This window comes from Borostomias antarcticus (assembly GCF_949987555.1).
Source record: "Borostomias antarcticus genome assembly, chromosome: 3".
Taxonomy (NCBI): domain Eukaryota; kingdom Metazoa; phylum Chordata; class Actinopteri; order Stomiiformes; family Stomiidae; genus Borostomias; species Borostomias antarcticus.
Window position 1 is genome coordinate 15,277,060 of NC_140236.1, and position 26,360 is coordinate 15,303,419.

Sequence of the window (26,360 nt, forward strand, 5' to 3'; positions counted from 1 at the left end):
TGTCATATTCATCTTTATTTAGTAGCCGAATAAAACGTTTATAAAATGTTTTATGTATGCACCAGAGAGAACATTAGTAATGATACAATGATGACCGAAAAGAAATGATACAGATTGGGAACGAATGATACAAATGACATTTATTATTACTACTTGCCCCATCAGGGATTTACGAGGCCGACGTGGCGCTTGACTTGCCCTGGGCCGTTGGACAGTCCTTATCATGGGACCCTGGTTGGTCAGTTTGCTGGGGAGGGGGGCTGAGGCTCTCTGCTGGGACAGAACAAAGTCCTGTTTATTATAGAGCAGCTTTAATATCATTACAACGGCCTGCTCAATGACAGCCATTGTAGCTGGATTCAGGACCAGTAGGAGTCTTTCACTGTGGCTGAGCAGCATGCATTACCAGGGTTATCAAGCACGGTTCTACGTGTGTACAGGCTGGCAAAGTAAGAACAACAGACAGACACCCTTTTTCTGATATAGGAGATTGTTGGACACGAAGGGAGTCCTCTGAACTAGGTACTTAGATTTAGCTTTATTGATGTCCAAGCCCTAGAATCACTAGCCTTTGTTTTCTGTAAAGGTAAAATTTGTGCGGTCATGGTGTCTGGGATATTGAATAGAGAGGCCAAGTGGTCATGACTTCAGACTAGCCTAAGAAACTAACTGCTACCGTCATCCTTGCTTATCTGTGTGAGAGTTTTCCCTGATACATTTCTCAAGAACCACATGGGAAAAAGAGTCAAGCCAGATGGTAAAATAGTCTTATTGTGGGAATCTGGCCCAGCTTGGCTCTATTCAACTTCAGACTACTTTTTTTTTTGCCCAATCTTGGTTACATGACTGGAGAGTAATGCCAAAATAACCGACAATTGCAGTAACTTAGCTTTCGGGCGTAATTTTATACAGCGTTTAGTATCTAGCGCTTAGTATCTAGTTTCCTGTGGATGTGGGAGAGTATTTCACTTCCACATCAGAGCAGGTGTGTGACACTAATCCTACTGTGGTGGTGATGTCCTCTCTCGTTCCCCTGCGTAGGTTCACCAAGAACCTGTCACCCGACAAGATCAACCTCAGCACCCTGAAGGGGGAGGGCCAGCTGTCCAACCTGGAGCTGGATGAGGAGGTTCTCCAGAACATGCTGGACCTGCCGACCTGGCTGGCCGTCACCCGGGTCTACTGCAACAAGGCTTCCATCAGGGTGAGACACGCCCGGGTCCACCACTCCACCTGCTCCACTGCCCCAAACACACGCCCGGGTCCACCACTCCACCTGCTCCACTGCCCCAAACACACGCCCGGGTCCACCACTCCACCTGCTCCACTGCCCCAAACACACGCCCGGGTCCACCACTCCACCTGCTCCACTGCCCCAAACACACGCCCGGGTCCACCACTCCACCTGCTCCACTGCCCCAAACACACGCCCGGGTCCACCACTCCACCTGCTCCACTGCCCCAAACACACGCCCGGGTCCACCACTCCACCTGCTCCACTGCCCCAAACACACGCCCGGGTCCACCACTCCACCTGCTCCACTGCCCCAAACACACGCCCGGGTCCACCACTCCACCTGCTTCACTGCCCCAAACACACGCCCGGGTCCACCACTCCACCTGCTCCACTGCCCCAAACACACGCCCGGGTCCACCACTCCACCTGCTCCACTGCCCCAAACAACGCCAACCAACAGCGCTGGATTGGTGCGCTGTTTGTTGGTGACTGTTGGCGTTGGTTGGATGGATTTTGCAGCTGAATTTTGTATTTCCAACATTCTATCCAACAACTGCCAGCTTTAGAATGTTGGGGGCTGGGAGTTGGTTGTTGTTGCGTGGGGCCGTCGACACCTTTAGCCCCAAAAAGGCTATGACTAAATCCTGGTATTCTGTTTTTCTTTAGACAAAATATGTTTCAAATGTGGTCGCTAAAATTTGTATCATCCGTGTTATGTTGTAGTTCATGTTAATCTGCATTCATTCAGACCAAAGGAAGCTGTGTAGTCCAAACACTACTCTGAGTGCAAACAGTGTTCTGAGTACGGTCGGGTTGAGGCGTGACCACTTTGTTATAGTTTCACTGTGAACAGGCCAGAGAAAGCTCTATAGGAAATGAACAGTGACGGCTTCAGTGACGCATCAGAGACGACACTGTTCAGCACCTCCAGACCTACTGCTGGCTGGAGTGAACACAGAGAGGCATGTTAGATAGGCATGTCCAACCAGAGAACCCCAGCATGTCAAGGGAGAGCTTCATCAAAGATAAGAGCTGGGCAGGTTTTCTGCATGGACCTGATGTTCCTGGTAATCTGTCTTCCAAGATAATCAGTTGAGAAGCCCGGCTGTGCTGTTGTGATATTATTAGTGTGCTGCCTGGCCTCTGTCATTTACACTGAGTGCTCTCCTGCTCACTAGGCTACAGTAGGGGATTGTAAGAGATGGACGATTGTAAGAGAGAGTGGTACAGTAAGGGAGTGTGGTACAGTAAAAGAGTGGTACAGTAAGATAGTGTGGTACAGTAAGAGAGTGTGGTACAGTAAGAGAGTGTGGTACAGTAAGAGAGTGTGGTACAGTAGCTGTGTATGAGTACTGTGATTGGTTGCTGTGTCTTCTGCATGACGAATGATGAACTGGCCCCCTGCTGTTCTGTCTCCTTCAGATCCAGTGGACCAAGTTGAAAACCAGCCCTATCTGCCTGGTAGGAACTCTGCTCTGTAGCTCTCCCTCATAATTATATAGTATTCTCTCTCTCCCTCTAACTCTCTCTCCCCCTCTCTTTCTCACACCATCTTTTGTATCGCGTTCTCTCATTCTCTCTCTCTTTCTCTCTTGTGTCTCTTTTTGTTTTTGTGCATTGTCCTGCCATGGTTTTATTGCTATCAGGGTGTAGCCTATGGAGGGGGATTTGTGCCAAAATTAAATACAATACACACATTGAAAAACAATGCATGTGTAACAATAAATACAATACAAAAATGCTTTGTTTTTCAATGTAGGTCAGAAATATAAGTGCTAAAATAAAAACAATACAACCGTATTGTATTTCTAGGTGTGTATTGTATTTCATGGTGTGTATTTTATTTCATTTTGGCACGAATCATCTCCATATATTATGTGCCAAAATGAAACATACACCTCCGTAATATTATGTGCCAAAATGAAATACAATACACACCTCGAAAAACAATACAAATTAAACCTGCTACGCAGCGATGAGGCGGGGCCAGGCAATTTCCGACAAGTTTAGGAGCAATAAGCGAGAGAATAGGAGGACAACAAGAAAGTTGACATTCCAATGTTCATTTTGTACATTCGTATCGTATCGTAAAACATTTGTAAAACATTTTGATGCATTGTAAGCTCGATTTTGATAATTCAACAATCTGGTCAATGAGTTTGTGAATTACAGTCTGAAGATCCAGTGTAGCAAGTTTGGTGTTCATTGATTGAAAAATGTGGGATGAGATATGTTTATTAATTTTTACAGGTTTTGTTTGCTTTTCTTCATAATTGAACATCAACTTCAGCAGCTGTGTACTCAGTCAGTTGCCAATCAAACGATTTAGTCATTGTAATCCTCGGCGGGGGTTGGGTAGGGTTGCCATCAGCGATGTCTCCGATTCGTGGAGCTTGCGTTGGATTGTGGGTAACGTAGTTTTAAAAATATTTTTAAAAATTCAATTTCTGAGATAAAATACTGAAAAAAATCACACTACATCTTGGATATGTGGCCAATGTTGTCACTTTTTATGAGGAAGATCAGACATTGATTTGGCGAGAATTAATAGGAACTGTATACAGAACTGTTAACGGTAAAACTTTTTGATGTGCTGTGGGCTAAATTTTTCATATTTCAAAAATCTGTGAGGATCGTTTGGTAAGGACAGTCTGAAGATACAGTATATCAATTTTGGTGTCAATTGAACAAAAAATGTGGGAGGCTATAGGTTTGATAGGTTTTACAGTTTATGAAGAAATCAGAGTGATGGACTTAAAAATTCCTGCAAAGTCAGAGCGTATGAAAGTTTTGTCTAACTTGGGACTACATTCACGTGGTGGTTTTACAGTGATAGCACCTATGGCTGATTTGTTATGATTTTTAAAAGTTTTAAACTTTAGACTGTTGCTGTAGCGACACCTTCAGGTTTATTGACCTACAATGCAGGTTGAGGACTTTGGCTATAGTACTGGAGCTATGTGCACATTTTGGTGATTTTTTGTCCACGGGAAGTTAGACTTCAGTGGAAGATGGAGAATAATAATAATAATAGTAATAATAATAATAAATATAGCTGCAAGCAGCAATAACGGGGCCAAGCACAATGAACGCATCAAAGCCAACGAGCAAAACACGCCATAGCTACATTGGAGCTATGCATTTGAGCATCTTTGTCGCCTGACCAGGTGAATCAGGTCAAATTCATGCAACAGTATCATCATCACCATGATCATCATCACCATCATTATACAACTGCATTCACATTCAATTCATCTGAAGGCGTCAAGTGAGAGTCAGGTCCTTTTTAGAATCTCATTACATTCATTCTATTTTGGTACATATGTTTTAGAACCTATTTCTCTGCATGTCTACATGCCACATGATCATTCTCCAGGCCTTCCATCTGCCTGGAAGGCCCACCTTTACCATCAAGTCTCAGTGCGGGGATTTCTTGATAATTCAGCTACCTATGAAGAACACTCACAACTTTTGTTTCTCTCTACACCTCACCGTTTCCAGAAGAATGCCCCCCCCTACACTTGGTGTAAGTAGGCTATGTAGTCTGTGGGCTACTGTCCTCTCCCAGGATGAAGTGTTTAGATTAAAGGCTAAAACCCTCTCCCTGGTTGAAGTGTGCAAGCTATATACTGCAAAAGGTACACTATCCAAACTTGATACTATTTACCACTCTACCATCCAGTTTGTCACCCATGCCACATACAATACACACCACTGCACTCGTTACTCTTTGGACAACTAACCTTCCAATCAAACCTGTCATAACATTCCCTAGTTTAATCTCATTTGCACCCTTCTCCAACTATCACCTATGTCACATTTTACACTAAATGCCTCTCACACACTGACTCCTACAAAAGCCAGTTCATTTACAATGGCTCTACACAATATCCAGTCTTAAAGCAGACTTTAAAGATGTACACACACATCAATTCTTTATGAACGCTGATTGCATTTGTGTAACAGAAACATGGCTAACATCTGCCATAGCCACATTTGAGCTATGCATGTGACTATTTCTCTGCATGTCAACATCCCACCTGGTCATTGTCCAGGCCTTCCATCTGCCTGGGAGACCCACGTTAACCATCAAGTATCACTGCAAGGATAGCTTGACAATTCAGCAATCTGTGAACAACACTCACAATTCTAGTTTCTCTCTTAACCTCACAGTTTTCAGAAGAATGCCCCTCTCCTACCCATACATTAGGTGTAAGTAGGCTATGTAATTTAAGGTCTACATTTCCATCCAATTGACCTGAATGACTACTGTCAAACTAAAGTGGAGTCCATATGCATTCAATTGTAGTGATCTTGATTATTTCAGTTAAACAAGCACATTCTTCATATAAGAAGAGATGACACATTGGTTTAATTCTAGCAATGAAAATACAATGAAAGTGCAATGGGGGTCCCTTTGCACAACAATGCTTATATAAACCTCAAAATGTCACCTGACAGTGTTGTGCCCAATTAGTAAATTGTAGAGCATGCCATCAGCTACCCATTCAGGCATTATGAACCCCATTTAGCCACGGGGGGCGCTACAGCAATCAATTGCGTTTAAACCACTTTTAAGACTTTTGGCTCGTTATAGCGCCACCCTTTGGCCTAACTGCTTCATATTTCTTCAGTTACCTCAAGATATGCTCTGGTACTACTATATCTGTTTTCGGAAATAACATCCAAGCGGTTAGGCCTGAACAGGAAATTAGCTCTCTAGCGCCCCCATTCAGTTTAATCTTGCCAGTAATGAAGGCTTTGCCTTGGGTTGACATTGTTGATATGAACACAACGTTTTGTGGTGTTCCATGCATTCCTTCAGAAGTTATCTGCCTTTTTGTGAAAAGCCACACCCTCTGCAATATTCAATTGCTCACAGTGGCTATTTTCATTATGTTTTCTAAATTATGCCGAGATGGAACTTTAGATATTCATTGCTAGATTCTATATACTGTGCTTCATGTAGATTGACAAAACTTCCTAGGAGGAGATAGATTTCAAGTGTTTTTAAAAAAAATGCAAAATTGTTGCAAATTAACATAATCCGAAGTTATGGCTCCTTGAGGCAAATTTGTTTACCCTGATGAGACATATATGCCTCCAAAGCGTCCTGACTCTAGCTCCAACAGGGCATGACATATGACCATTCAAAGTTTGCATTTTATCCCCTTTTATGTATTTTGGCTTGTAATAGCGCCACCCTGTGGCCAATCAGGCTCTTCTTTCTCCAGTGACCATTAGACATACCCTGGTACCACTGTACCATGGTTCGGAAAGCTCTGCATGGCGGTTAGGCCTAAACTGAAAATGAGCTCTCTAGCGCCCCCATTTGGTTTGATTGGGCCAATAATGCAGTGGCCGCCTCAGGTTATATCTGCACAGATGTCTACCAAGTGGCGTGGTGTTCTGCACAACCCTTAAGAAAGTATACCACTTTATGTGAAAAGCCACGCCCTATGCCATTTTCATTGGCTCATAGTTGCTGTTAAATTTAACTTTTTAAACTTTTGCTGAGATGGAATTTTAGATAATGGTCCCTAGATTGTGTGTAAAGGATTTCATGCAGATTGGTCAAAGTCTCTAGGAGGAGATAGATTTTAAGCATTTTTCAAAAAATTCAAGATGGCGGAAAATCTATATAACCGGAAGTTATGGGTCCTTGAGGCAAATTTGTTCATTCTGAGGAGAGACATATGTGTGCAAAGTGTCATGTCTGTAGGTCAAACGGGGCCTGAGATATGCCTGTTCAAAGTTCGCAACTTCAGTCGGCTGCTATAGCGCCCCCTTTTGGCCAATCGATGTGAGACTTGCTCCATGGCTTCGGGCTATAAGCCTCTACCATGGTGCAAAGTTTCGTAAAAAGTTACCAATCGGCTATAGGGCTTCCCATAGACTTCCATTGCAGAATAATAATAATAGGAAAACTACCAATAACAATAGGGTCTTCGCCCCTTCGGGGCTTGGCCCCTAATAATATAGGCAAATACAATAGGGTTCCGGCAGCTATGCTGCCTGGCCCCTAAATATGCTTTGTATTTCAATGTCGGTTAGGAATATTTGTGCCAAAATAAAAACAATACAACCATGTCAATCAATGTGTGTGTTGTTTTTCGAGGTGTGTATTGTATTTCATGGTGTGTATTATATTGAAATACAATACACACCTTGAAATACAATACACACCGCAAAAAACAATACACACATTGAAATACAATACACACCTTGAAATATAATACACACCTTGAAATACAATACACACATTGAAATACAATACAGTTGTATTTTTATTTTGGCACAAATATTCCTGACCATTGAAAAACAAAGCATTTTTGTATTGTATTTATTGTTACACGTGTATTGTTTTTCAATGTGTGTATTGTGTTTAATTTTGGCACAAATCACCCTCCATAGTAGCCTAGTCTTTAATCATAATGGTTATTACACATTGATCACTATTTGTCTGTTTTCCATTTCTGTTTTCAGTTCCTGGATAAGGTGGAGGTTGAGATGAGGACATGCGAAGAGCCACGCCCACCAAATGGCCCCTCCCCTATCGCCATCACTGCAGGCCAGAGGTAAGAACAGAACAGTATGTACAAGTACGCTGTCAGTCAACACAAATGATGAAAGCACTAGACAAATATGAAGCAGCGCTGTCAACACCTTGCCCAAATATGTGGCATTTTTTCTTGTCCCTCCTCGGCGTGTGCAGTGAGTACGGCTTCGCTGAGAAGGTGGTTGAGGGCATGTCCGTCGTCATCAACTCCATCACCATCCAGGTGCAGGCCCCCGCCTTCCACGCCTCCTTCCAGCTGTGGCAGCTGCAGGGAAACAGCCTCAACCCCAAATGGCAGCGCAGCGACCTCCGCTACACCCGCATCACCGACCCCAAGAGAGGAGAGGTAGAGTACCGCCCCCTCGCACCCACCCCCCGCCCCCAAACCAGGACACAGCAGGCCACAGAGACAGAGAGTCTGCTTTGTCCGGCCAGCACCAGATCTCCCAATTAGACCCAATTGCTCAGAGGTTTATTGCCTCGCTAGATTAGACCCAGTAATCTAGTACATCTGGCCCCCACCAGGCCCCCACCTCTCTCCTCTTGTTGTGTCTAATAGATCACTGTCAGGTCAAGAGCTGCTGAAGCCCTCGGCACCTCCAACGAGCTCAGGCCGTTGACGCATCATCTTCCATCTCCTGCTGCTTTAAGCCCGGGTTCTCCTCCCCAGCGGACAGCCACCGACGCCACGTACGCTCAGCACTGTAGTTGTGTTCCTAGCGCTTTCTGGAGTCCGCTTGGAGCACGCGTTCCACACACGCTCAGTAGATCGGCTGCAGTTGATGGTAGTGTAGTGGTCACCGTAAAATCGGAGCCCACGCGCACACCCTCTGACGGCGGAACGTACGCCACGCGGAACCCCACGTACTCGCGGACGCGGGAAGTAGAACCAGGGCTTAGTAGGTTCTACTGTTGCCTGGCCCGCTACTGAGCTCTGGGTTTGCGTGTGTTGGTCCTTTTCTCCTGCCCCCTCAGGTGCTGACGTTCAAGGAGATCAACTGGCAGAGTCTCCGTATCGAGGCGGACGCCATGGAGAGTGAGGACCAGGACCTGGGCAGCACCCCTCTGCGCCTCATCACCAACCAGGGCCGCATCCGCCTCACGCTCAAACGCCGGGTGAGACCCGAGGGTCCACACCGCCCCGACACAACTGTTAAAGGACTAGTTTGGTCTTCAGCATATAAGCATAGTTATAATATATATTTATATATACAACGGTCCATATATGATTTTTGACAGACTTTGCACTCTTGAAATGTTAGCGCTCATTGCTTATGTCACAGCTCAACACAATGGATCTCTATGGGTGTGCTGTATATGCCTATAGAGATCCATTATATGGTTAGCTGATAGATCTCTGAGCATATATATGAGCACTAGTATCTCAAGAGTGCGAAGTCTGTCAACCCTTTTATATGGACCGTTGTTTACATATGATCGCAAATAACCTGTCCTCATCTCAACCTCTGGCCTTATCCAGGAACTGAAAACTGGTGAATGAAATTGTGATCAATTTGTAATAACTATAATAATAACAGGGCTTATGATGCTACCGTAAATACCAAACTCCTCCTCTAAAGTAACCGTCCGCTCCCCCCCGGTCCCTTGGTCCCCCGGTCCGCCCGTCTCAGGTGAAGGACTGCAACGTGCTGGCCTCCAAGCTGCTCTTCATCCTGGACGACCTGCTGTGGGTGCTGACCGACTCCCAGCTCAAGGCCGTCATCCACTACGCCAAGTCCCTGAGCGAGGCCATGGAGAAGTCCGCCCAGCAGAGGAAGAGCATGGCTGCAGATTCCCTGCAGGTACCACCACGCATAGCTGCCCCCCCCCCTGCAAGAATGTAAAAGAGCTACCTCTGGCTCTTTCTTTTTCACTTTGGTTTTATCTGATTTATTTTGTGTTAAGGTTAGGACATTGTGTATGTACATAATGTATTAAATGTTTTCTTGAGGCCCTTTGTGTGGACCCCAGGAAGAATAGTTGCTACTTAGGTAATAACTAATGGGAATCTAAAATAAACATGAACATGATACCCCCATATGCAGATGGCGCCCCCCTCCCCGGGCGTCTACACCCCGTGGTCCGAGTCCCCCGCCCCGCCCCCTCCCAGCAGCGCACCCCCCTCCAACCTGGGCCAGTACTTCGACCTGTACGACGTCAAAGAGTCCTCCTACCACACCTTCATATCCCGGCTGGACCTGCACATATGCAACGACAGCTCCTCCCTGGACCCAGGTCAGCCCCAGAATCTACCTACAATAATCTAGAATCTAGAATAATCTATCCTCTAGAATAATCTGTCATCTACAATAATCTATAATATAGAATAATCTATAATATAGAATAATATATCCTATAGAATATAATCTATCCTCTAGAATAATCTATCATCTAGAATAATCTAGAATAATCTATCCTCTAGAATAATCTATCCTCTAGAATAATCTATAATATAGAATAATCTATCATCTAGAATAATCTATCCTCTAGAATATTCTATCCTCTAGAATAATCTATCATCTACAATATTCTATCCTCTAGAACAGGGGTGTCAAACTCTGGCCCGCGGGCCAAATTTGGCCCGCAGTGTAATTATATTTGGCCCGCGAGGCAATACCAAATGACTACTAGAGCTGGCCCGCCAGTATTATACAGCGCATTCACCGCTAATACTACAAATTCCATAATGCTCTGCTGTTGTTTTTGCGCGTCAATCAAGACAGGACCCAGAAACAGACTCTCTTCTGTGACAGTAGTCATAGCAATCTCATACTACAACTGTAACGTGTTACCCCTTCTTAAAAATGGCGAAAAGAAAGGCAGAAAACAGAAGCTTTACGTTATGTAACGTCTCACTGTGATAGAGACACCTGTGTTGACCTAGCCGGCCGCTGTGTTTGCTCTGTTCCTGTTCATTCAATCCTGCCGGCCTGTCTGCCGGCCTGTCTGCCGGCCTGTCTGCCTGCCTGTCCGCCTGGCTGTCTGTCTGCATGCCGGCTGTCTGTCTGTCTGCCTGGCTGCAGGACAGTTCAGGGTTTTACAAGCTTCTCTACTGAGCAGATGGAGCACCAACACTTGTGTCTGAGGGCGTATTCACATATGTTAGTGCACACCATTGATGCGCACCAAAAGCGAAAGTGATGTGCATATTCAATGTTAAAGCAAAACTTGTTTGGGTCCATATTAAAATTTTCATTAGTTCAATGTTGGCCCGCGACTTTGTTCAAGTTTTAAATTTTGGCCCACTGTGTATTTGAGTTTGACACCCCTGCTCTAGAATAATATATCACCTAGAATAATCTATCACCTAGAATAATCTATTCGGGCATTAGAACAGTTTGAATGTTGTTGGTTGTCAGAAGCACCATAAAGGTTTTTCTTTCCCCTGATTGTCACACAGACGAGCCTCTGCCTCCCGGTTCCCAGGGTGCCATGCAGCTGACCTTCAGGAAGCTTGGCTTCGACTACTACCCCATCCACCGGCCCGGTGAGCCCACAGCCCCTCCCCCGCCCGTCTCCTGTGTTTCCACTGCCATGTCTCCTCTCTCGGTCAACCCCAGACTCTCTCCTCCCCTCCTCTCTCTCCTCCCCTTCTCTCTCTCCTCCCCGCCTCTCTCTCCTCCTCTCTCCTCCCCTCCTCTCTCTCCTCCCCGCCTCTCTCTCCTCCCCGCCTCTCTCTCCTCCCCTCCTCTCTATCCTCCCCTCCTCTCTGTCCTCCCCGCCTCTCTCTCCTCCCCTCCTCTCTCTCCTCCCCTCCTCTCTCTCCTCCCCGCCTCTCTCTCCTCCCCTCTTCTCTCTCCTCCCCGCGTCTCTCTCCTCCCCTCCTCTCTCTCCTCCCCTCCTCTCTATCCTCCCCTCCTCTCTCTCCTCCCCTCCTCTCTCTCCTCCCCTCCTCTCTCTCCTCCCCGCCTCTCTCTCCTCCCCGCCTCTCTCTCCTCCCCTCCTCTCTATCCTCCCCTTCTCTCTGTCCTCCCCGCCTCTCTCTCCTCCCCTCCTCTCTCTCCTCCCCTCCTCTCTCTCCTCCCCGCCTCTCTCTCCTCCCCTCTTCTCTCTCCTCCCCGCGTCTCTCTCCTCCCCTCCTCTCTCTCCTCCCCTCCTCTCTATCCTCCCCTTCTCTCTGTCCTCCCCGCCTCTCTCTCCTCCCCTCCTCTCTCTCCTCCCCTCCTCTCTCTCCTCCCCGCCTCTCTCTCCTCCCCTCCTCTCTCTCCTCCCCTCCTCTCTCCCCTCCCCTCCTCTGTCCTGTAACACGACCGCGACAAGTGAACGATGCAGCGAGGATGAGATATAACCACACGCCTGTCTTGAACCGCAGTCTCTGTCCTCCCCCAGGGGACGGCTGTGGCCACTGGGAGCGCCACTGCGGGGTCATGGAGGCCCAGGCCCAGTGGGCCGCTAAGCTGCTGCAGGACTTCCAGAGGAGGGCGGAGGCCGCAGGCTTCCCCGGGCCGCCGGCGCAGAACCCCAGACCGGCCCAGGACTCCCCTGCCAGGAGGGCCCAGGGTAGGAGGAGCGCCTCGTCCTCCCAATGCCACGCCGCCGCGCTCCTTCCTCGTCTGACAGACGCAGGAACGTTGCGGCGAGCTCGTATAATGCCAGCTGGGGGTCATGAGAGCTTGATGAGGTTAGAGTACCCTGTGTGTGTGCGTGTGTGTGTGTGTGTGTGTGTGTGTGTGTGTGTGTGTGTGTGCGTGCGTGTGCGTTATGCACTCTCCTATAGCTGTAGATGGACAGCCCACCCCCAAGTCCAGCCCTCCGGACTCAGAGCAGACGTCCAGGAGGAGCTCGGCGGCGCCCCCCCCAGGGACCCCCCTGAAGAGGCTGCGCTCCTGCTGCGTGGTGGTCCGGGTGGACGACCTGGACGTCCATCAGGTGACCGGCTCCGCCTCCCTCTAACGAGGCCAGGGACTCTGCTCTGGGGGAATGGTGCTTTATGGCAGATTTACAACGACACTGGGTTAGACAGAAGAGGTTTTGGCGGACGGTAAACAGGGAAGGCCCTAGTTTACCGCTGGCGCCCTAACAAAGTTAACCTAAGGATATAATAAGCCTTCACCTCGTCACACTCGACCAGACACAAGCCTTCGGAGGAGCCTGAGAAAGCCCCTGCCGTTCCACCATGGCTGCTTTCATTCTGCGTTTTTCCACCAAAACGCAGTTTGACAGTATAGAGGTTATTTTTGAGTAATGTGCTTCCCCTTTTCTTTGAAAACATAACTTTTTATCTATGCGGTCGAAACTGCGGTTTAACATGTGACAGGATGTTGGCTACCGCTTTAAGTCATCGCTGTCCCTTTTCTACTCTCAAGCCCAGTGTTCCTCACATGGTCATTGTTGTGACTTTACGTTTTTGTGTGTGTGAATGAAATCGAGTGCAGGATGATGATGTAACAACCACTGATCCCGCCCCCTTCTCGGCCCAGGTGTCGACAGGCGGTCGCCACAGTAAGAAGACCCAGTCCTTACTGTCCTGCAACCGCAAAGCCCTGCGCCTGGCCAACAACGTACCGGCCATCCACCTGCAGTTCACCGAGTACTACTTCCCCGACAGTCCCGGCCTACCCGGTACGAGCACGCCACATCTGGGGGACGCACGCGTTCAGTCACCTGTCCGGCTGTGTGACATCACATTCATACCGTTCATACATCCAGGGTTCCCACTGCTCATGGAAGTCTGGAATATCAGGATCTATATTCCAAGCACGGAAAGTCAGGGGATTTGATAATTTTTTGGGCCAAGTCATGAGATATCAGTGAATTTTGTTTGTAGCGTGTTGAAATTTTAGCTTCCATTTATCAAAATATAGTATTTTCCATGCAGTATGTTCCTTTATCAGGTTATGAGTGGTTGTTATGGTTACTTAATTTTTCAGCGCCCGTTTATCCCCTTCCCGCTCGTCAAAAGTTTTTCCGTTCATCACAGGTCATGGAAATTCAGCTTCTTAGTCGTTGGAAGTCAGGGAAAAGCCAGGGAATTTGACCTTTGAACCATGTCATCTTACGGCTCGTCTCCACTGGGTCTGTCAGCGTCAACCAGGTCCGTTTCTTGATTCTCGACGGACGCTGACGGTTGAGGCTGACGGACGCGGCGGAGCCGAGGGGGGTTTGATTCGGTTAGAACTCGCAGAGAAAGCAGCCATTGAAGCTCCTCCCCTGTGCCCTGTCTCCGCCTAGTGCCCGACTCTAACCTGTACGGCCAGCTGAACGGCCTGCAGCTGTGCATGGACCCGGCCAGCGTGCTGTGGGTCAGCGTGTTCTCCAGGGGCCTGCTGCGGACGCTGGATCAGGTCAAGGCTTTCTACCACCTCCAGGACAGCAGCAAGGCCGAGGAGCACGTGGACGTCCGCCTGGACACGGCCCAGCTGAAGGTGAGACCCGGGACCTGGAACCTCCAGGTGGGGGCGGATAGCGTCGGTCTGACTCGGCGCATGGAGGGTTCGGGGATAAGTCTTGTCATTCGTTTATTACTGCCCAGTCAGTGGCAGCGAAATCAGTTTCCCCCCATCAGATTGAATCAGATTGAATCTCTCTCTCTCTCTCTCTCTCTGTCTCTCTCTCTGTCTCTCTCTCTGTCTCTCCCTCTCTCTTTCTCTCTCTCTCTGTCCCTCTGTGAAGCTGGTGGTCCCGCTGGAGTCTTCCATCCTCGACCACCCCGAGCGGCCGCAGTCCCTCAGCGTCTCCGCCCCCCAGACGGTGCTCAGCAACACCCGCCACGCCCCCCACGGCGCCAGGGCCGACCTCCGCGCCGCCTACGGCAGCTTCTCCGCCCGACCCTTCTTCCAGGCCCCTCCCCCCTGTCCCTTCCCCAGAGACCGGAGCGCCTTCCGCCCGCTGCCCCCCGCCTTCCTCCAGCACTCCCTGGAGGGGGAGGGGCCGGCTCAGTCCGGGAGGAGGCCCCCCCGGGCGCAGGACGTCTGGTCCCTCAGCCTCTCCCGCCTGTCCATGAGCTTTGAGGGGGCCCGGCGGGGCCCCAGGGGGCGGCCCCAGCCCTTCGTGGAGCCGTTCGCCATGTCCGTGTGGATGTGTCGCCCGGCGGCGTTCAAGGGCAACCCTCCTCCGCCCCCCACCGCCGGACGAGACGGCAGCCCGCCCCCCGCTAGCCCCGGTAGCCCCCCGCACCACGGCCGGTCCCCGTCCAGCCCGGACCAGAACCAGAACCACGGGCCCGATAGTCAGGAGGCCTCACAGCCACAAGCCTCCGTCCACCTCCTGGCCCAGGCCATCACCCCGGTCAAGGTGTGGCTGAACCACTACCAGTACGTGGCCCTGCTGAGGATGAAGGACACTCTGGCCCGGCTGGGGTCCGATCTGGGCCGGGACGCCACGCGGGAGCCGGACCCCGCCGGCGTGTGCGCCGCCCTGCTGATCGACTCTGCCGAGCTGGGTCTCCTGCTGCCGCCGGCCGCCTCGGCCGAGCCAGGCGAGGAGGCACGCAGCCCCGAGTCGGACAGCCCCAGCGCCAGCCTGACGGACTCGGACCTGTCCCCCGCCCACCGCCGCCGGACCACCGAGCCCGGCCCGGGTCCGCTAGAGGACAGCGGCATCGGTAACGGCACCTCGGCGCCGGCCACCGGCGACGCCCAGGAGGCAGACGGAGGCGTGGAGGAGGCCTGCGAGGCCGTAGAGGGCATGGAGGGGGAGGGGGAGGAGGAGGAGGAGGGAGGGGGGAGGGACTTCCCAGGCCTCTCCCCTCCCCTCTCGCCTGGGCAGCAGCTGCCTGGCGTCATCTCGCGGGACCCGTCCTCGTTCAGCCTGGAGGGGGAGCTGTCCACCGCCCTCAACGCCACCAAGGACGCCACCAAAGACGCCATCAATGCCTCGCTCGACCTGACCAAAGGGGCGTTCTCCATCACGAAAGACGCCTTTAGCATCCTGAGCCGGGGCTCGGGGATGAGCAAGCTGTTCACGCCGCAGAAGTACGTTCCCCTCCCCCTGCTGGGCTGCTGGCTCTCTACAGCATCGGGGCGGTCACTTGTTTACCTAGCCCAGTCACTTGTTTACCTAGCCCAGTCACTTGTTTACCTAACCCAGTCACTTGTTTATCTAGCCCAGTCACTTTTGTTTACCTAGCCCAGTCACTTGTTTACCTAGCCCAGTCACTTGTTTATCTAGCCCAGTCACTTGTTTACCTAGCCCAGTCACTTGTTTATCTAGCCCAGTCACTTGTTTACCTAGCCCAGTCACTTGTTTACCTAGCCCAGTCACTTGTTTATCTAGCCCAGTCACTTGTTTACCTAGCCCAGTCACTTGTTTATCCAGCCCGTACTGTGCACTAAGATGGTTTGACTGGTGAGAATGTAAATAAAGGCTGTTTCCTCCCACACCATTTCTCTTCTCCATCGATCCATCTCTCTCTCTCTCTCTCTCTCTCTTTCTCTCTCTCTCTCACTCTCCCTCTCCCTCTTCTCTCTCTCTCTCTCACTCTCCCTCTTCTCTCTCTCTCTCTCTCTCTCTCTCTCTCCAGAAAGCAGGCCCAGCGCCCGGACGAGTCGTCTCCCTCCCTGCGCCTCGGGTCCATGAAGCAGTCCCCCTCCCAGCAGTCCTTCGACAGCGCCGTCCTGGACGGCAGCCTGCCAGACGACCGCCTCTCCATCGACAGCGACGCCAGCGACAACTTTGTCATCCTCATGGACGGCTCAGGTAGCCTCGCAGACCGCCCTGACCCAGCGAGCTTGCGTTCGCTTTCTCTCCGCAGGTCAGTCTGGCCTTCCCCCTGTCGCGAACGAATACTGTGGGCAGGGCGGGACTACTTGCCTTGACAGACAACTCCTTCAGCCAATCAGCATAACAAAACATTTGCCAAATCCTGTCGGAAGAACGGCGATAATGTATTTTCCTCCGAGAAACTAAGTGCATACGGCCTACTCTTGTTCTTGTTTAATTATTATTATTTAATCTATTTCTGCAATAGCTGCACTTATGGCTGTGTTTATTCTACTAATGATTATTAGTAGTGGTATAAGTAGTATTATTAATGATGATGATTACGTCAAAACATAATCGGAGAATAATCGCTGGAGATAGGGAGAGGGGGGGGGGGGGGGAGTTCAGTCCAGACTGACCTGCGGAGTGAAACTTCGTGCAAGCTGGTGAGATCCGGACGGTCTCACGAGGCTAGGCGCCACTCACCTCAGAGGCGAGAGCGCAGTGTCGCTCGTCGAATGCCGCGCCCCTCGTCGGGACCCCTGGTTGAGGCTGGTCCCTGTGCTTTCAGAGTCGGGGGTGGAGTCGGCGCGCCGTGGCAGCTCGTCCGTGCCGGGGCCCGGTCGGGGAAGCCCCGCCCCCGGGACCGAGGGAGGCTCGTCGGCCGACCTGAGCAGCTCCCTCTCCCAGAGCACCGAGGACATCGCCCAGGATGTGGTGGGTCACACACACACACACACATACACACACACACACACACACACACAAGCCACCAACGACACTAACTTTTCTCACTTTTTGAGCACCTGGTTGTTCCTCCCTAGGACTACAGTCTTCTCTATTTAAAAGTATAATAATTAAACCTTTATTTAACGAGGTGAAAGCTTGCTTCTTTCTAACCTGGCCAAGAGGGCAGCATTAAAAAACATACATCTAGGTTGCATACAGACAAACACATATCAAACATTTAAAAGATTATGACATACGGTGACGGCTAAAAGGCGGTTACGTGATAGTGACAGTTTGAAATACTTTCCCGCTCTTAAGTCCTGTAACAGTCCTCGTAACAAAGGCGTGGTTTGAGACGGGTCCTCTGTATCTGTGTGTGTGACGGCGCTCGCTCCGCAGGCCTCGGTGCTGCTGCTGCTCCTCAGCGGGGTGTCCTGTGTGACGGACGTGAGAGGGGAGGACCAGGTGGTGGCGCTGGAGGCACAGGACCTCACCCTGACACAGATGGGCAATGTTCACGTGTTCGACCTACAGGCCGGTCTCCTACCAGGTGAGACTCGCCCCGGCCCGCCTCCCCCTCAGGTGGCCGCTGGCGTGTAGGCGTCGCCTCGCTTCCTCTCCATCTCGTTATGTTAATCCACTTCTCTCTCTCTCTCTATCCCTCCCTCTCTCTCTCTCTCTGTTCTCTCCCTCTCTCTCTCTCTCTCTGTTCTCTGTGTAGCTCCACACTCATATCAATACCTTATGACCCCTTAGAAGTGACAAATGCCCGAGCGCTCGCTCATCACTGTGATCTTGTGATCTCTGACATGGTGAAGTGGCCCTCCCTTCCAACCAGAAGGCATCAAGCATTGTTTACGCCTTTGTGTACAAAGCTGTGCTTGGTTTATTTTCCCTACTTATCTGTGCTCCTCACATATAATAATCATAATCATAATAATAATAATGTACATTTGATTTGTAATGCATTTTAAAAAAAAAATTATTTGCATTTGAAAAAAAATTGAAATTTGCGAATCCTGGCTATTTCCACATGTCGAAGTGTCCTTGGGCAAAGACACTGAACCCCAAATTGCTCCCAATGAGCAGGCTAGCACCTTGCATGGCAGCTGCCGCCATTGATGTGTGAATGTGTGCGTGAATGGGTGAATGAGAGGCCATTGTAAAGCGCTTTGGATAAAAGCGCTATATAAGTGCAGTCCATTTACCATTTACCAATGGGTGTTTCCTGCTTAAATTTTTTAAACAACATTTTTACAACAGATAAATGACCGTTACATTGTGAGGCTGATAACACACTAAATAGAAACCAATAAACAAACACTAAATAACAAATAAAACAAACAATAATAATAACTAGTGCTGCGAGCAGCAGTGAGCGGGCCCTCGCACCCCACGTATGTCGGTGTGCGGCGCCGTTAAAGGCTGTGCTATTTCGGTGACCAGTACTGAGAGAAACTTCCTGTCACCAGTTGGTGGCGCTCTAAGCGTGACTCAATACCGATGCATAGATGTGTTCAGGACGGTACCTTGATGAAGCGTGAGAAATGTTGAGTAAATCGGATAACGTATGTAGGAGTTATGAGTACTTCCTGTTTCACCAGTAGGTGGCGCTGTAAGTGTGACTCAATACCGACGCATAGATGTGTTCAGAATGCGACCTTCATGAATCGACAGCAATTTGGTGCAAATCGGATAATGTATGTAGGAGTTATGAGGACTTCCTGTTTCACCAATAGGTGGCGCTATAAGTATGACGCAATACTGACCCATAGATGTGTTCAGGACGGAAACATGATGAAGCGTGAGATATATCGGACAAATCGGATAATGTATGGAGGAGTTATGAGGACTTCGTGTTTTATGGCGAAATGTCAAACTTTGGCGGGGCGCCACGGCAAGGGTGTTTGGTGAAAACTAAATTTTTTTGATAACTTTTGATCACAAAGGTCTTAAGATGAAGCTGACCGAATAGAAAGTTGATCGGATTAAATCTGTAGGAGGAGTACGTTGAAATACGAGGCATGGAAATGGTAAAAACAAGGACAAAATGGCACATTAAAAGCAAAATGGCTGACTTCCTGTTGGATGTTGGGTATACAGTAGCTCCAAGAGACATTTTAGTGTGTCTCGATGAACTACATATGCCAACCAAATTTTGTTCGCCTACATCAAACTGAAAGGTGGGGCTCGCCATTTTAAATTTTCCAGGGGGCGCTCTTGAGCCGTTTTGCCACGCCTATTTCCGTCACCCATGAAATATCACATTTTTCACCGGGACTGATGTATCTGCAAAGTTTCATGCGTTTTCATCAATGTTTAGGCCGCCAAAAAGGCATTTGTTTGGAGAGAAGAAGGAGGGAGAAGGGAGAATAATCCTTACAATTTCAATAGGGCCTTGCACCGCCAGTGCTCGTGCCCTAGTTACAAGAGAAATCTGCAGGACCCCCCAGCCGCCACAGTCGTTCCAGAGAACATATCTGTAATTTGGACACATTTCGAGGTATCCTCTGCCAACTTTTTCAATTTGTGTTCCTGGATTTTCTGGGCACCCCCTTTGCACTTTCTATCCACTCACGATTTTGACATTGGGATGTCGTGGACCATCAGGCCAGGGGGAGGGCCGGAGGGGTCAGGGTTGAGCCTACCATAGGGAGGGGAGTTGGGCTTAAGCATGTGATTGGGCCAGCCCAGTGTCAGTATAGAAAATGAACCAATGGGCCGCTGTCCATTTTTGGGGGGGCGTGTTTTTTGTGTGTTTTTTTTCATAGCCTACCGGCCCGAACTAGACTGGCCCAACGGCCACCTGGCCGGTAGAATATAATGTCAGACCAGCCCTGATTCTATGTACAGTAGGACCCCACTCATCCGAACTTCAGAGATCCGAACCTCCCGGTCTACCGGACAGGCTTAAAAAACGTTTTTTGTTTTTTTAGCCTGCTATCTGGTTACTGGTGGGATTTTCATTACAGTACTGTATCCTACTGTGAATAAAAACAGAACTGTATGTAGACCTACATGTTGCCTGTAGGCTGTAGCCTACTGTCACATTTCATTTCTTTGTTACTCTAATGTCGAGTGCAAAACGCAGTCTGCTGTGCGAGAGCTGCATTCCTTGGTAGCCGGAAAGCGCGTCAGCAACCTGAAGCAGAGGGGCATCGAGTCATTTTTCGTTCCCAGTTGGACTTCAGGAACACAGATGTTGGCATGTAGATTAGACTACTAGACCTACTGTATTTGTTAAATAAATTGCCTACAGCCTAGGCCACGTTAGCCTACATCGGTTGTTTTAGAGACTTTCTTTTAGGCTACAATAGCCAGACACGACAACTTGTCTGTCATTTCATTTATTTATTTATTATAATTTGCTCTAATTGTTCTAATGTTGGGTTGTTTTTAGGCTATACCATTTTGTTCTGCGAATACAGTAGCCTATCGATGCAGCGTATGCCTCATTTGAGAATAAAGTACAGTATTTGATCAAAGCACGCACTCAAGTGGAAATTCGTTTATTTTATTATAGGCTACTGTAGGTCTATTATATGCTAGGCTATATGAGTTTAGTTGGCTATTTGATTGCAATTTTGATGCATTTTCACAAGTAGCCTAATTAAGGGTATTTATCGGTCTATTATGAGTCTATATGAAACAAGTATACCACTTATTGAATTTGGTGCATTTTAACACAAGTTTCAGTCATCCGGACATTTCAGAGATACGAACGACCTTCGGTCCCGTTGGGTTCGGATAAGTGGGGTCCTACTGTATAATCTTAAAGGAGAAGGCTCTTTTCGACAACCTGGACCTTATTTACGGGCGTATTATAAGACGTTTGACTTACCGAGATAACTTTGGTGTAATTCGGCGGCCTGTAGAAGAAATTTTAAATCCAGCGCGAGCCAAGTATATCCATGTAATGGCGGCGGACGGGGCACCGAGAATGCAGCTTCTAAAAAATTTATTTTCTGCCACAAAACAGATGTTTTCATCAATCTATTTTTATGAATCACTAGTTGTGCTTCCATAGAGCGAGGGCTTGTTGTGGTTTTCACATGCCTCTGTAATATGATCTTTAGAAACATCTTTAGAAACTAAATAAAGCTTCCCCACTTGCTCCAGCACTCATGTGCAGAGCAGTGCGCAGACTAGCTATGCTCCGTCTGTAGGCTACACTCACATTCTCTATGCTACGATCGGCTTGTTGGTGCCTGGAATATTGTGTGCAATATGGCTGAATATTTATCAGATTTTGAGGATATAGAAGATGACTTAGAATATGATGGAAGCCGATCGTAGCGTATAGAATGTGAGCTGCGAGTGTAGCCTACAGAAGGAGAATAGCCAGTTTGCGCGCTGCTCTGCACATGCGTGCTGGAGCAAGTGGGGAAGCTTTATTTCGTTTCTAAAGACGTTTCTAAAGATGTTTCTAAAGATCATATTACAGAGGCATGTGAAAACCACAACAAGCCCTCGCTCTATGGAAGCACAACTAGCGATTCATAAAAATAGATTGATGAAAACAACCGTTTCGCGGCAGAAAATAGATTTTTTAGAAGCTGCATTCTCGGTGCCCCGTCCGCCGCCATTACATGGATATACTTGGCTCGCGCTGGATTTTAAATTTCTTCTACAGGCCTTCGAATTACACCAAAGTTATCTCGGTGAGTCAAATGTCTTATAATACGCGGTAAATAAGGTCCAGGTTGTTGAAAAAGAGCCTTCTCCTTTAAACTGTATTGCTTTGACACGGTTGCAGACTGAGATTGAATTAGCAGGTCTCCAGACATCTCTAGTCTTAGTCATTCATTCTGACATCTGATTCTTTCTCCCAGGTGCTGTTTAAACCCTGTAAAGTGACGGGGGGTGTCAGACACACAGCTTCGACAAAATACTAATAGATACCTTTCCAGCTGTTAAAAATAACGCTTTCTCTATAGGTGATCCTTCAGAGTTGTCCAATAACATTGTACTGTGCATTATGTAATGTCTTATTTGCAAGTAGCGAAAAAAGTACTGTCGGACACCATATTTCTCAATCAATTGTTCAAATGTCTTTACTATATTCCCCAGGAGCCTTATGTTCCCACTCTTTAAAGCCAACATCAGATAGTCCAGGCTGGAAATCAAGGTTATTCACAATAGGAGTAAAAATTGAAGTGATTTTTTACCTTCTCTCAAGTCGACATACTAATCGCCAGGCCTGTGTACATTAAATGTAATAGGGTTGTCACAGCTTGACCTGATGGGCTTTAGATAAGTCCCTTAAAGTCGCACAGAAACGGACGTTTGAGATCAACTAACCGTAGTTTGACGTATTTCCGACGCAAACAAGCTATGAGGGTGGGACATATGTTTAGAGGAATTTGATTGGAACATTGACAAGTGGACGGCTTTTAAGAACTTTAGAGAGATTCGATAGAAGGATAGCGTTGATTGACGGGTGGATGTCATGAGATTATTGTCTTAAAATCTAAGGTACCTGTTGTCGTAATTGCACGTGACCTACCATTTTCCAGGAAGTAAGAAATTATATACTTTGATTACAACAAAAGTAGAATTGTGTAATTTTTTGAATGGGTGAACACTATGATCAATTATGTTAACCAAAATGAGACGGAATGCTTTTTTCATTTCTGTGCGACTTTAATGGGTATTTTGAAAGGGAAGCTTCAACACCCAACAAAATAGAATTTGGGTTATTTATAACCCAGACATGGACATATTTCATATGACTGCACAGCTGGTATGTTCTGATGTTTGGTAGGTCAAGACCCCCCATAAAGCATGGTAATTGCAGTGTTGTCAATTTAAGCTTTGGTCTGCGCTTGCTCCATATAAAGGAACTTAACCAGCCATTTAGATCTTTTATCACCTTATTTGCAAATATAACAGGAATCATTTGGATAGGATACGCTTAAATGAAGGTTAAATCAAATAAAACAAATGACAGTCGGACCTTCTCTACTATGTTATTAGAGTATGTTACTACCCTGCTGCTGTTGAAGACCCTCTATCACAACAGTATCCACCATGGTGTTTCCCAGCTGATAGAACCTCTCCTCTCTCCTCCCCTGGTCTCATGTCCTCAGTAGACTGACCCTCTCCTCTCTCCTCCCCTGATCTCATGTCCTCAGTAGACTGACCCTGTCCTCTCTCCTCCCCTGATCTCATGTCCTCAGTAGACTGACCCTCTCCTCTCTCCTCCCCTGATCTCATGTCCTCAGTAGACTGACCCTCTCCTCTCTCCTCCCCTGGTCTTGTGTCCTCAGTAGACTGACCCTCTCCTCTCTTGGCCCCTGGTCTCGTGTCCCCAGCTCCGGGTGGGCGTCCTACGGGCAGCGGCGGCGGGGCCCCGGTGGTGAGCATGAGGGTGGAGATGGGTCCGGGCGCCGCCAGCCACTCGCCTCTCTCCGAGTCGGCAGGCTTCCTGGAGGTGGTTCTGCGGGGCTGCCAGGCGGAGCTGCTGGCCTCCACCCTGGCCACGCTGGGGCCCTTCCTGGAGGACGAGCTCAGCGCCGACGTCCAGCCCATGAGGGTCCACCTGGACGACGTCACCGTCACCCTGAAGGTGAGCCGGGGACACGGGGAGGGAGAGAAGGCCGAAACCTGCACCCGGCGACGTGGGCCGGGACGCCAGGCTAACCCAGCTCTGTCCCTGTCTCCCTCAGGACGACGGCCCTAAGATCTACCCCACCGCGCCCCAGGCGGTCCCGGCCACCTTCACCCTGGACCGGGTGCTTCTGGAACGCACCGACGATGGCGTCTTCAGGGTCAAAGGTGAGGAGGGAAGCTTGTGATTCTTGGCTCTTGAAACTATGTCATCACCGGCCCTTCGGCAACTCTGGATGACCTCTGCTGTGTGACGCCGACAGCTGGAGGCGGCCGAGGGCCCGGAGCTCCTGCAGGCGGTGCTGAGGTGGCGTGTTCAGAGAAGCCAGGTGGTTCCTGCAAGGTAGGAAGGCCTTCTGCCCATGAACACCATGGTGATGTCACTCACTCGCTCACTCGCTCGCTCACCCACCCACTCGCTCGCTCACTCACTCACTCACTCACTCACTCACTCACTCACTCACTCACTCACTCACTCACTCACTCACCCACTCACCCGCTCGCTCGCTCACTCACCCGCTCACTCACTCACTCACTCACTCACTCACTCACTCACTCACTCGCTCATCAGATTGTCAGAAGACTAAGCAGGTGTGCTGCTCTCTTTCAGGAAGATTCACCTTGGCTTTAAAGAACCGATGATAAACATGTGGGGCTAACCAGCGCATGGGCCTTAACCACGTGGCCGTAGTGTAGCGCGCTAAAAGCATGAAGTCATAGCTCAGGTCCTACAGTAGTCGCATTGTATTTAAGGCCTATGGGATTTGACTGTGGATTTGTGTGATCGTTGATATACAGGCAGCTAATTGAATGCACACACTCCACTAGGCTGGCTTAGCACGGTAGATTGAAAGTGCTGTAGCCGAACTCTCAGGTGTCCGTCGGCAGATCTGATAGGGACACAGATCCTGTGTTCAAATTGTAACGGTAGAAGGTTTTGTTGTAACACGGATACTGTAATTGTATGGTTCAGGTAATAGGTGATTAGGCGATTTGCACTCTTTGGTAGCAAGTAGGCGTAGTGTTGCAGCTGCGTGGAATCTCACATTGCGTTACCACTTCGCCACTTAGCAGAGAGGTTAAAAAGGTTAAGAAGTAAGCAGTAACCTGCCGTCTGTCCTTCCAGGGTTCGTCTGTGGAGTCCCAGCTCGCCGAGGCCCAGTCTGCCCTCTCCCAAGCCCTCAGCGACCGAGAGCGCCTCCTGCTGGAGGTCAGGAGGTACGACCCAGCGTTCAGCCTGTGAGCGTGACGCTGCTCTGGCCAGCGAGGGGCGGCGACAGCGGGCCGCATCAGCAAGAGGGCGGGACTTCCTGTTCTGGACCCAGACACTCAACACGATTGAGAAGAAGAAGAAGAACCTAGGGTTCCAAAGCTCACACACCTCTGAGTACATTTTGCACAACGTCACATCCAGAGAACTCATCCATGTTCCTATAGTCGCAATACAGAAGTCTTCTAGTTCAGCTCTGAGATACTTTTCAGGAACTGCTGCCTTCTGGCAATCTAAGCAGGTACACATCCATGCTATTCTTAAACACAGAGAGAGAGTAGAGAAAGTATAGTGCCCGATTGACCAGAGAGCTGACCAGAGAGCTGTCCTTCCTTCCGTTTGCAGCTGAGCAGTACTCGTCTTAGTACTGATGTACAAACCATCCACTGTAAGGCATGGTCTGTGTGTTTGCGTGTGTAAGAGAGAGAATCAAGACCACTAATATTATTGGAATGTCGGTGTGCGAGTTTCACACCCAAAAAGCTTTAAAAAAAATCTAACCGCTCTCCATAGGTGTGCACACTCTGTAGATCTGTTTACCGTACTCACAGGCTGCTATTTTACATGTTTTAAATGTGTCACTTGTGTTAGTTATCGTATAGGGAAAAGAAGAGTAGGGAACGACACGCACTTTGACTTCAGCAGAGCTGCACAGCACGCACGGCACACACCCGATCCATCTTACTGTCACTGAACACGCGTCACACCTGGTGCATCTCACTGTCCCTTTGTTCAGTTGAAGGACCAGGAGGGCAAACTCAAACTCCCGACTGTTATTTGACGACGGCTCGAAACATTCCCAGTGTTATTTTTTTATTTTACATGTGTTATGAATCATCGTTTTGACTGTAAAAACAGTGTTTGCATGGTTACATGACCGTTATGGTACGTTGGTTGGTGATGTGTGTGGGGGGGGGGGGTTTACATGACCGTTATGTTACGTCGGTTGGTGGGGGTGTTTACATGACCGGTACGTCGGTTGGTGGTGGTGGGGGGTTTACATGACCGTTACGGTACATGGGTTGGTGGGAGGGTGTTACATGACCGTTACGGTACGTCGGGGGGGTCACATGACCGTAATGTCATGTATGTCGGTTGCAGGTAGGGCTGCATCTGGTTTGTCTACTTGCAGATACTTGTGATTTTAAAATAATTTCAAGGCTTTGAATAAGTTCAAAGATGAGGTGTCGCTGGTCATATTAGAGAGAATCACTACTACTTCAGCCTTCAGATCAAATATAAATATATTCTTGTTGGGGGACACCATGGATACATGGAAGCCAGGTGCATTAATGCCAGTGTTCTGTTACGTTTCA

The 26,360-nt window shown here is 48.8% G+C and overlaps 1 protein-coding gene across 1 annotated transcript; it reads left to right on the forward strand.

Annotated features, from left to right (window-relative positions):
- The first annotated feature begins 348 nt into the window (after positions 1 to 348).
- On the forward strand, positions 349 to 25,929 carry bltp3a (bridge-like lipid transfer protein family member 3A). Its single transcript, XM_084435839.1, has 21 exons — positions 349 to 449; positions 1,042 to 1,204; positions 2,660 to 2,698; positions 7,724 to 7,815; positions 7,953 to 8,142; positions 8,772 to 8,912; positions 9,428 to 9,598; positions 9,842 to 10,031; positions 11,197 to 11,283; positions 12,126 to 12,296; positions 12,514 to 12,665; positions 13,217 to 13,358; positions 13,968 to 14,161; positions 14,409 to 15,709; positions 16,258 to 16,433; positions 17,008 to 17,153; positions 17,565 to 17,715; positions 23,480 to 23,733; positions 23,834 to 23,942; positions 24,038 to 24,117; positions 24,901 to 25,929. Exons 2-21 carry the CDS (start codon positions 1,142 to 1,144, stop codon positions 25,015 to 25,017), a joined length of 3,966 nt encoding a protein of 1,321 aa, XP_084291965.1. The 5' UTR covers positions 349 to 449; positions 1,042 to 1,141; the 3' UTR covers positions 25,018 to 25,929.
- The last annotated feature ends 431 nt before the right edge of the window (positions 25,930 to 26,360 follow it).